At 26.9% G+C, this 12168-nt stretch overlaps 1 protein-coding gene and 1 pseudogene across 2 annotated transcripts; both read left to right on the top strand.

Annotated features, from left to right (window-relative positions):
* The first annotated feature begins 1162 nt into the window (after positions 1-1162).
* On the top strand, positions 1163-8486 carry LOC107173296 (UNC93-like protein MFSD11). 2 transcript variants are annotated; one of them, XM_089220036.1, is made up of 10 exons: positions 1163-1531; positions 4850-4980; positions 5281-5450; positions 5547-5723; positions 5827-6095; positions 6164-6289; positions 6360-6549; positions 6647-6782; positions 6861-6991; positions 7957-8483. In XM_089220036.1, the coding sequence occupies exons 2-10, from the start codon at positions 4894-4896 to the stop codon at positions 7973-7975; spliced, it is 1305 nt and encodes a 434-aa protein (XP_089076162.1). In that variant the 5' UTR covers positions 1163-1531; positions 4850-4893; the 3' UTR covers positions 7976-8483. The 2 variants fall into 2 exon arrangements, with proteins under 2 accessions (XP_089076162.1, XP_089076163.1); XM_089220037.1 differs by lacking the exon at positions 1163-1531 and adding an exon at positions 3198-3375 and having other exon boundaries at positions 7957-8486.
* A 1007-nt stretch (positions 8487-9493) lies between these two features.
* On the top strand, positions 9494-11665 carry LOC149058186 (uncharacterized; annotated as a pseudogene).
* The last annotated feature ends 503 nt before the right edge of the window (positions 11666-12168 follow it).

Raw genomic sequence — 12168 nt, 5'->3', positions numbered from 1 at the left:
ATAAAGTATATTCAATGTCAAAGATCGATAAATTAATACTGAAATTAAATAATTGCATCATTATTTATTTATATCAATTAAATTGACACACTAAGTACCCCGATTTTTGTGGTGGAGCTAAATCCTCCCCTAAATGATCATCAATCAGGTATGTTTATAGATGAATACCTATAGGTAGGTTGGTACTATAATTCAATTTATTAAACATAACTGTATGTATTAATATTAGGTACAGTATGTTAATTAAGTGTAAGTTTTAAAAATCATGCAATAGATTTTTAAAAATATTCTTTAATGGATAAAAATAAAAACTTTCCAGACTGTAGATAGTTCATACTATAACCAGCGAAGCCAAAAATTCTCAAAAAAATACGTTCATAATTTTTCTTTTTATACATTTTAAATTCATACATTTCAAACTTTAAATTATATGTTTGAACGAAGAATAACGACGTGAGTTGTTTTGTTGTCAGATATTATTTATCGTCAATAATTTGAAAAGAAATCAAAAATTTCTCACATGTCTTTCTTTTAATAGCTCAAAAGGAGTCAACATATTTTGAATTATTTATGATGTTAGAAAAATTATCTTTAAAGCATTTGTTAAAAATTTAAAGAATATACGGTAATTAGTTTATAAGTTTCAACAAAACAAAATTGTTTTGCGTTAAAATTCCCGTTTACCTCAATTTTTTAATTTTTTTCTTTACCAACACTTGAAAACAATTAAATGTTTTTACTTTTAACGAATAATGAATTACTTACATAATAATCTTAGATTTTTAATATTATATCCGTATAATATATTACCTACTTATTGTCGTGTGTTCAGGTAATAGTTTTTTTTAATTCGTATTTCTTGTAGGTGTATTATAAACGAAATTTAAATTATTTAAATCGTCGCTCCCTTCCCCCATCTGAATTCCACTTCTACCCATGGATGCAGTTTGTACACACATTAGAATAAAATATTTATCTAAATGTACCCACCTTTATTTAGTATATAGTTATATCTGCTCATATTTACTTTGAAGTTGACTAGAAGTGGTATTCGTCGAAGGGCGACATCTACATCGACTAACCGGTTATTTATACATGATGATTATCCTTTCTCGTATATTATTATTATTATTCTTTGTTAGTGGCGTTAGTGCACGTTACTGACCTACATAATGGTATTCTCATATTATAGACTGTTTCAAATTTCGGTCAGTATTGTTAGTCGATTACAAATATTCATTCGAAAAACATCGCTAAATTCAAATTTTTTAAATTCTTTAGTATAAATTATAATTTGATTTGATTTTTTAATAATTTAGTATTATGTATACCTTCTATAGAGTTGTATAGATATTAATTTACCATTTACTATAATTTATTTATTGCATTAGACCAACCCTAATACAAGAAACGAGTATCATTCAAAGTTTAATTTTCTGACGACTAAATATAACATATGCATGTGTTTGAAATGTCATTAAATTATGTTTGTGTAATTTGGTTATTCGTATAGCGGAGTTGTACTAGCGAGGTAGGTAAAACTGGATACATTATCGCAATATATTATTTTTTCACCTCACCAACATTATATTAATGATATTATTTTATGTATAATTATTACAATTAATACCTAAATTAAAATTAAAATTACAAAATATTGATTTATACTTTATAGTTTATATTCTGTAGTTAATCTAATTAGAATATCTAGACGAAAAATTATATGAACTTTATTATTTAGTACTCATTAGTAGGTGACATATTTTAGTATTTATTTGCCACTCGAGCATATACGATATAGGTACCAGCATAATATTTAAAATGTATTTTACCCTAATACATCAAAATATTAGTTAATTTACAAAACCTTACATTTACAAACTATGCTTTCACTTAAATATAACACATAGGATTGCGATGACAGAATTTGTATCACAAATTCACAACACAAATTCATTGTTTAATTAAACGATCTTATTATAATAGCTAAATTGCATAGGTACATAATAAATGTATGTAGGTACCAATATCTCTGAATTAGTTTATTAAACCTACAATTTATATTACACTCGTTAACTATTTTTTTACTTAATACTTATATAACTACACACTCATTTTTATTTACGTACACATATTTGTATTTACAATTTACATGTATTTATCTTCTGTTGGTATTTATCTATAATTACACCCAATACCTTATTAATGCAATCATACATTAAATACTTTATAAAATCTCTTTAAATAAGTAATTTCACAAGCTAAAACATTTATCTAAATTTACTGTCATAACATACATCATTATATACCTACTGTTTTTAATACCTATATAACTATATAAGTATCTGAGTCACGTCAGTTGCCACTTAAATACATTTTTTTTAACAATTGCCAATTAAATACATAGTTGATTTAAAGTTTAAACATCCACTAGGTATATAATATTGATATATAAATGTGTTTTAGCTGTTGTCAGTTGTCACTATGTAACAATAAAAATACTTCAATTTTCAAACTATTATACAATTTCACTTATGACACTAATAGAATCTTTTAGATTTTTTGGTTACAGTATGAACTAAGTTCGAGATAACTTGTTTAAAATTTCCAATGCTTAGCTATAAACAAAAAACGTATAATGTTTTAATTGCAAAATAATCTATAAATTTTCGTGAATTTTGTCAACGTTTGAACTTCAAATGCTTATAAAATTTAATACATTAAGTTATTTATTTATTTATTAAGTAAATCATATGATTTAAAGTAAATAATAATCATAAAATAAGTTTATTATTATTCAGTGGCTGACTTAATGATTAGGTATAGTAGGTACATTCGACACCCTACAGCGTACAACAGTCAGATGAGCAATTATAACTAAACATATATATTTATCCGCTTCTTTTTATTGTACCTACACTACAACTGTTGTAATAATAATTGATACATTTTTATCAAATTTAAAACCAATTAAAAATTAAAAATTGGGAACCCATGTTTCTTCCTTTTTTCTTATCACCGTTTGTTGTTTGAATAAATAAAGTTGATTTGAATTTTTAATGTTTACTATTACTGTATTTATATAATATTGAAGATAACCAGTCGTCGATTTTCGCATTTGACCTTAGGCGTTATTTACCACAATCTGTGCCCAACTCTGCTGTTAAACGGTTTAGTTTCATACTTTCAGTGATTTCTGAAGGTTGTGTTGATGTCGTCGTCTGTACTGCTGGCGCTGGTCACAAATGTTTATACAACTTGATAGTAATTTGTGTTATATAGCGTATATCCCTATATACCTACATTATATTGTGTTTTTGGTGGTTACAAGTGCCTACAATTCAACATTGGTTAATGAATAATGATATTATATAGGTATGCTTTGATTTTTGTTCTCCATTTGGTTTGAAATCGATTTTTATTCTTTACAACGCTATAACTATTAGTGGGCATAGTAAATTTTAATAATACCTACCAGTGGCGGCGCCAGCTAGGGTGGGCCCGGACCCACTTTAAGAAGTCTTGGACCCTCGTGGCCTACCCTAAAATTTAAATTAAAAATAAATCATAATCGGCTAAGTATTAAAAATGATCTCATGAACGACATGAACCATGATTTATATGAATATATGAAAATATTGAACATGGAATGGCACCAAAATTGTTTTTATACATATCAAGTTCACATATAGCATCCCTAAACAATGTTGGCCTCAGCCTTGCCCTCAGCCTTACCTATAATACTAAAATTCTGGCTCCGTCACTGGTACCTACATATTATTAATTAATAATAATATGTAATATACAATTATAGGTAAACCATACATTGTTTAATTGATAATAATTAATCGAAAACCCTAATTAATATTTAAATCAAGTTAAAAAAATTACCGGATGGCATAGATAGTACTACAACTATTAGTCACTACCTACTATTCACAATAATTAGAAAACTATAAATCTGGTCAAACTGCAAAAAATAAATGTCCTGTAGGTAAGACGAATATAAAAACCGTAATATTTAATGTGTTCCTTAAAAATCGGCATAGGTAATCACTATAGTTGTTTAAAACAAGAACTGTTTACGCTTAGCTAATAAAGACTAGGTAGGTAGGTAAGAGTTACTTGAGAATTACTTAAGAGTAACGACGAAGATATCTGCTAGTCATAAATTGCATAGATTAACACATATTAATATATTATAGACACGTTATAATCTTTGATGATTTGTAGAATTTTTTTAATTATTCAAAGTATTTTGTTTATACAGTTAAGTTATTATTTTTTTAATTATTATCGCAAAAATTAAATAGCTACCTACTTAATTATTAGGTATGGTTGAAGTGCATAATTTTGATTTATAGATAGCAATAATTACAGCACGTATATAATATTATTGAGTTATTAATAATAACTATTTATAATATTATTGCTAACAAACAAGTAATTAAATTCATAAAATGAATCACTCTAGATAATTAATTGCAATAAAAGATATAAATTTTAAACCAATTTAAAAAAATCAATAATGACATATTTTATTTAAGTATTGTTATTATAAGAAATAAAATATTATTTAAATTAAAAACAATTATATATACATTATGTTATAGTAATTAATATTTATACTCAATATTCAACTTTTTGCGCAACTAATATTTTTTATATTATTAATTTGTATTTAATTTGATCATTATTGATTATAGTAAACTATTGATGTAAGTTAACGCTAAGTTATTATTATATTTTATGATTCGGCAATTATTTATAGTAATATTTTTACGATAAATGTTGAAATATAGTGTATATTATATAAACTATTAGGTACTAATTAATATTATATTTACAGAAAGTACTCAAAATATCAAGCCAGTAGTCCAAAATTAAATCAAAATGAATAAAAGCCTATACAACATTAGCCTTTTAGGCGTATCATCCATGTTTCTTTTTGCTGCATATCAAACAATAGGAAATATCGAAGTAAATATTTTATAAGTATCTTTTCTGGTTGGAAATGTATTTTGAGGAATAGTTTTTTTACAGTTAATATAACGTTCAATTTTCCATGGCTGCCATCGCTTTATAGCCTTTAACATAAAAGCCAGCGAGATGTGAAAAAATATGTCCATAGGCTGCAAAATCAATATCATAAATATTTTCATAATAATAATTATCAATAACAATCTAAATATACTATGATCAATTCAAAAAACACATTGTTACCTACTTAATTTAATATTGTTCTATATTCATATTTTATACTCAATATTTTTTTTTTAGAAAACTCTACTGAAAAGCGTGCAAAATGAATATCCTTCATTTACTGGCGATGGCTATACTAGTCTGTCAATTAGCTATTTTGTATTTGCATTGTTTAATTGGATTTCACCATCAATCGTCAATTATACAGGGTGCAAGATGGCTATGTTTATAGGCGCAATTTGTTACACGTTTGTACCTACTTATTTACATATTATTATTTAAAATATACACTGATGTATTTTAAACACTTACGTACTTGTACTGAATGCCATCATTGGATTTAGTATGTTTATAGTATCATTTCTCTGGCTGTCTTCATTTTTACTGTATCTTATGTCTGCGGTACAAGGTTTCGGTGCTGCAGTTATTTACACAGGGCAAGGAACGTACATAACACTAAACTCTGATTCGTCTACAATATCTAGAAATACGGGAATATTTTGGGCACTGTCGAGTATAAGGTTTTAGCTTTAGTAAATTTTACGTATTTTTAAAATCAAATACTTAGATACGCTCACATTTCATTATTCATATATTATTTATAATTGTTGTGTATGTTTTAAGTATGATTTTAGGAAATACATTCGTGTCTTATGCGCTTCGTGATAAATATGATTTCGATGAATCAACCAGACAATATATCTATACCGTACTCATATCTGTTAGTGTATTTGGTACGCTGTTATTCTTATTTTTACTATCTCCTGTGAGGCCAGACGGAACTGTGAACGAACGAGTAGAAACAATAAGTTCTATTCAAGAAATCAAAAACATCGTGTCGCTTTTTTTAAGCAAAGAAATGTGCTTATTAAATGTAACATTTTTTTTTACTGGTTGGTATAAAAATTATTTTCAGATGTAATAATATCGTGTTTTTATTTGTTCTGGAATAATTGCGCAGGTTTACATTTGTCATTCTATGCTGGTGTCTATAGTTCAAGTATTGGATTTACTAAAAGAATGGGTCCCAATAGTAAACAGCTTGTTGGATTATCTGGAATATTGATCGGCGTTGGTGAAGTTTTAGGTTACAACACACTAACAACATTTAATTATTACTTTGAACAATTAAAATACCTACATTCAAACTTTCGTAGGAGGTTTGATATTCAGTATTTTCGGCCAAAAGACTTCTGACAACAACGCTAATTTGAAAGGATTAAATCGTCCAGCAGTAATTTTATTGGGTTTTATCGTAAATATCGTTGCATACGGTTTGATATTTATAAATTTACCGAATGACTCACCATTTGGTGATACAACTGCCAAATCATTTATTGAACCCAAGTAATATAGAAATATATTTTTTTTAAACATACATTATTATCATGAAATATGCACCCATACATAGTAAATACTTACATATAGTTATATACAATTTTAGTCAGAACTTAGCAATTTTCTGCAGTTTTCTTTTGGGTTTTGGTGACAGTTGCTTCAATACTCAACTTTATATTTTAATTGGACTCTGGTATTCTGAAAATAGTGCTCCACCCACGGCCTTGTTTAATTTCATGCAGGTATTGTTTTGTATTTAATAATTATTTGTAATATTTATAATTAAACAATATAATATGTAATATTGTATTGTATTTTAGTCAATAGCAGCTGCTGTAAGTTTTTACTATAGCAATTATTTTGGAATATATGTCCAACTAATATTATTGATGGTCTCATTAACTATGGCTACTTTGTCGTTCTTCAAATTGGAAGAATCTACTGATAAACGGTGAGATTAGTTTTGTATCGTTCAATATAAACGTATTAGGTATTTATATAAGCTATAACTTACTTACATAATATGACACTTTACATGCACTTGTTTTCCAATATTTAATATTATTTTCATAACAAATTTGACTTTTGTTGGATCAGTATATTGGACTCTTGATCGATAAATAATAGAATATAATCTGTGTAAGGTACTGAGTTAACTGTATTATCGAATGTAAGTACTGCATATTTTAATATTTGGATAATTTTTTTATAGATATTATTTATTTTTTAATGATCACAGATAACAGTTACGTATTTTGATTACTTAATTGAGTCAATTAACTCGTTGATCTATTGACCTAGAGCCCATATAATGAAAGTCAAAGAAAAATATTTTGGTACGTCTTGCAAAATGCAAGTGATAGACTGGTAGACGGGGAAACAACATTTATAATATAGGTCATTGAACGTTAGATTATTAGAGGATCTTTTAATAGCTTAACTCGTAATAATTTATGAATATCAAACATTGCAAATATTATATGGTACACCAGATGCGTATCTAGATAGACAATTTTAGACGAGTAAGTCAATATATAATTCACAAACATTGTTTATAACAGGGAACATGATCTCCAAAATATTATTAAAAATACAAAAATCGCTAAAATTGTTGAAGATTTTTTAAAGTTGAACCAAAATTGTATACTCAGTTTTTTCCACATACATATGTTTACCCTAAATTCTCAAACCTATAATAATAAAGATTTTATTATAGTTTAGTATTAAATTAGATAGGTAAATAATATGATATCAAGGTCAATAATTTCACAAAAATATTTTCAGTTAATTATACTTACTGATTTAAACTATTTAAAGTCTAAAATATATGTTACTATTTTATATAAATTAAAAATATTCGTCTTCAAAAATGTATCTATTTGCTCTACTAATTTAAAATTTATTTTTTGTTTATAGACGTTATGAAGAATTATAAGAGTTAAATGTTCGTTTAGTGAAATTATTTGACCAATTGTACATTAAGTTATTCGTGTGCTATTCCTTTATTTATTCGTAAAGTAATATATGATTAATAGAATATATATATAAGCCTAGCATGTAATAAAAATAAAAATCTCAAATTTGTCATACCAAAGATAAATATATATGCATATAGCTAAATAATAATTCATAGAATTACTATAATTTATTATGCTCAGCGAAAAACATGTTGAAAAATATTATAACTATACTATGAAACAATATATAAACATTAAACATGTATGAATAATGTTACCTTTATGAAAGTTAATTTGTAATTTAGACTTTTAATTTATAATTTTACTAACAATAGTATCAATAGTATTTATGTAATATATGTACTGAAAATACCTAGTCATATGTCCATTGTCTATTGAAATCATAAGTTTTTAATTCTTTTTAAAAGTAGATATTATATTGACTATAGCCATAATTAGATTTATGAATTATTAAGAAGAAAGATAATTTTGTATAAATTATATGATAAATTAAAATTTTTTTTTATTTATAAGACGATAATTTTTAATTTTTAAAATCCATAAATGAAATCAAAGAGCTTGAAAAATTTCAATTATTGTTTTTTTTATTTCGTTACAATAAACATTATTGTTTTATAAAAACTGAAACGATTTTTTAAATGCTTAACGATTTCATTCAGTTGTTGGAAATAATATGTACAAATTATAACTGATAATCGTAAATAATATAATAATTTTATAATAATAATATTGTTATTATATACGTGGAGACATTTTCCATAATTTTGCTTTCCACGCAGAATTAATTTCGGTGGAAGTCAAAACAATAACGGTTCATATTCGTATTGTGTATACGATATGATATACACCTTTATATTATACGTATAATATAAATACATTTGATTTGGATTATTCCCTTTTTTTTTGTCAAACGAAAGTATACAACTCAAAGATTAATGAAAGTATTTCAAATTTACTCATAGATATACATGATATTCACGTTGTGCATACTTACTATATTCTTCTGTGTAGTCAATTTATATCTGTTATCAATGAATCAATTTTAATAGAACTAAAGTGCGAATTTAAACTATATAGTGCATTCTCAACACGTATAACCATAATTAATTAAGTGCCTATGTATACCTAAGGCATATGGTTATTTTTTCAGCTGTATAAACATCTAAGAAACGGCCTAATGTTAGTAAATTAATTTTATCATCTCTCCAAGCAAATCTGCTCGAGTATATATTTAAATTAAACGTGCCATATATTATGTCTTTCAATATTGAACAATACCTTCCCTAGCTAGTACCTATTTAGCTATTACGTAAACACTAAAATATCGTGCGCCATAAGCTAGGAACAATGAAATCACACAACGACAACGAACATCAATTTTCAAGTATTGAATTAGGTTCGATCCCCACGCCCACAACTTACGAGTTTTGTATTGTTATATTATAAACTATCAGTTATACACAGAAATAAAATAAAACTTAATAATTAAAATAATTAAAAAAATAATTCTCAATATCTGGCAAAACGAATTGAAAACATCCAACACCAAATTAAATGAAATTAAAAATCATATTCTCCCTTGGCCAAACAACACACTCACCAGAAAAGAAGAAGTAGTTATCAATAGGCTCAGAATAGGCCATACTAGATTAACGATTAACTCACGCCTTCCTAATGAAGAAAGAAGACCCACCCATATGCCCGACATGGCGACATGTAACGATCCCATGACAGTTAAACACATCCTCACCGACTGCAGAAAGTACGAATTATATACAACGTCAAAAATTCAATCTAACTTACCGTCTTGCGGAAAACCTCAACATCGATACAACCAACGTTCTAAAATTCCTAAGGGATACAGAACTTCATAAAAAAATGTAATATATATTATAAATATAATGTACCTACCATATTAAATGTAACTTATATATTGTTTATATAAATACTATGTAATTTTTTTGTAGACAATGGCCCATAGCTGCCGAGGCATTTGTTATAATAAAAAAATAATAAAACTTAATTCTTTTTCATGCATAGAATTAGAATTTGAAAAATATAAAATAAGTAAAAATTAGATTTTTTGGAGTCTCGATAACTCAAATCTCAAGAGTCAAGGGGAATAAAAATTAATTTGGCTGATGTATTTTTCAAGTTACTCACCTCAAGTATTACGTCAATACTTAAAATAAGTTCCTACTTTAGTTCGACACTACTGATAATTATTATTATACTAGTTCATTATTAGTACCTATTTTAATTTTAATTTAAAGTATTGCAGTCTATTTTTAAGGAGTTACATAGGCAACACAAAGAGTAAGCGTTACTTAGGTGTTGCGGAGGCGTGTGCCTTAATAACCATAAGTGCGCGTTCTTCACTTATTAATTATTATCATACACCTCAATACCTTAAGGTTTATACTTAGCTACTCATAGACTGGCTCTGGCTAAATTCGTAACATTATGCGTCGCGGTCAGTTATGTAGAGGCTGCAATTTAGTGACCAAGTGACTGGTCCACGCACGCAATTATATATACTTCAAATATTGTATATGTTTTTTAATGTATAGACGTATAGTCACAGACTAAGTAACCCAATCAACAAAAAGCGTTTCCGATATTGGCGATATTTGAGCACAACATTAACGTGAATTACTCTTCTATTAGTATACGCTATAAGGTCTATGCTTATTAATCATTATAACACGCAACTTTCACACACACATGACACATGCATCTCAACTCTCAAGACACTTACGCAATTTGGGCGTTGATTTTAACATTTTCTTTTCATAATATTATGTGGTAGCTCGAGTACATAGAACAATCGGTCACAATATAAAAATAATAATTACTTTTAGTATGGTCCACGAGAGCATCCTATAATTCATTTCAAATCGTCCAGGAAAGACAGATAATCTCAATATGCATTGTTCACAGCAGCTGAGGGTTCAAGTTCTGATTAAGTACCTAATGATTAACTTCATTAGATTTTAGCGATATCGAACAAAAAAATTCTATCAATTTTTAAAAATTGGTTTTATAAATTATACAGTATATTTTTAAAATTATTTCATGATGATAAAATGATTTTATTTGTTTTAAACATCTTTGGGGACTGTGTAATTGTTTTGTGGGCCGAATCCTCCTAGCAATCTCAAATTGTAACCATGCATTAAGTTTTAAATACAGACAATATTTAAAACAATAAGTCAAATAAAACTCCATTATCTCTTACAATAAAATTCATAGATCATCGTTATTACTTATTATGATAGCCTGTTGCCTGTGACGTTTGTCTAGGTACCACGTTATCGTAAAAATTGTTTTGTTTTACATTTTTATAAAAATAATAATAATAATAATAATTAATTACAACAATAACCCAAACCCCGAAAATCATTTCAGATTTTAATAACCGTACTATTTTGCATATCTTATAATATTTAACAATATAAACCGGTAAAAGCCTTAAATATGGTCATTTGCTGGCATAAGTAGGTGTAATGTATCATCCATAAAAATATTAGATTATAATATAGAATAACCAACTTATACAATGTAATATAACCTCTATGGCTTATGTATATATATTTATAAATGTTAATACTTATGTTTATTTATAATGTTAATAATGTTAATAATAATATTGTAAAATTGTAATGCAATGTAGACCAATGGCCAGAGCCGCCGCGGTCTTTTGAGATTAATAAAAAAAAAATATAGAATATTATATTATAATATCGTGGGATGAAGATTCTGACGCAATGAATTTCCTACAGACGATTTTTACGTAGGAATCTATTTTATTGTCGCGGTGATTTATCGCTCAATCAAAATATTTATTCAATATTTTAAAGGGATTTTTTGCATAGTCATGCATACTCACCGAATGCCGTAAATACCACAACATCCGATCAAGTCTCAATTTGCCTGAATCGCTTGCCGAAATACTCCACAATCATCCCATAACCATAGCCGACGCCCGACACCGTACAATTCGTCACAGCAGCAAACCTCCATTCCAAAATTTAAAATTATGTTCCCCTATATATCTAACTCGATTTAACATGTAACGTAATCTAAACTTATGTAAACCCAATGGCCTATGCTGCCGAGGGCTCATAAAAAAAAAAATTGTATATTGTTT

Source organism: Diuraphis noxia, unplaced genomic scaffold (assembly GCF_037042655.1).
Source record: "Diuraphis noxia isolate RWA-SAM2 unplaced genomic scaffold, SU_Dnox_SAM2 contig0002, whole genome shotgun sequence".
In the NCBI taxonomy this organism is placed as follows: domain Eukaryota; kingdom Metazoa; phylum Arthropoda; class Insecta; order Hemiptera; family Aphididae; genus Diuraphis; species Diuraphis noxia.
This window is presented reverse-complemented; position numbering and strand designations above follow the sequence as displayed.

Excerpts from the sequence above, each read along its gene's own strand:
- LOC107173296 (XM_089220037.1), top strand. The coding sequence starts at position 4,894 with ATGAATAAAAGCCTATACAACATTAGCCTTTTAGGCGTATCATCCATG. Across the intron at positions 4,981-5,280 it reads AAACAATAGGAAATATCGAA|AAAACTCTACTGAAAAGCGT; the intron begins GTAAATATTTTA and ends TTTTTTTTTTAG. Across the intron at positions 6,783-6,860 it reads CCTTGTTTAATTTCATGCAG|TCAATAGCAGCTGCTGTAAG; the intron begins GTATTGTTTTGT and ends ATTGTATTTTAG.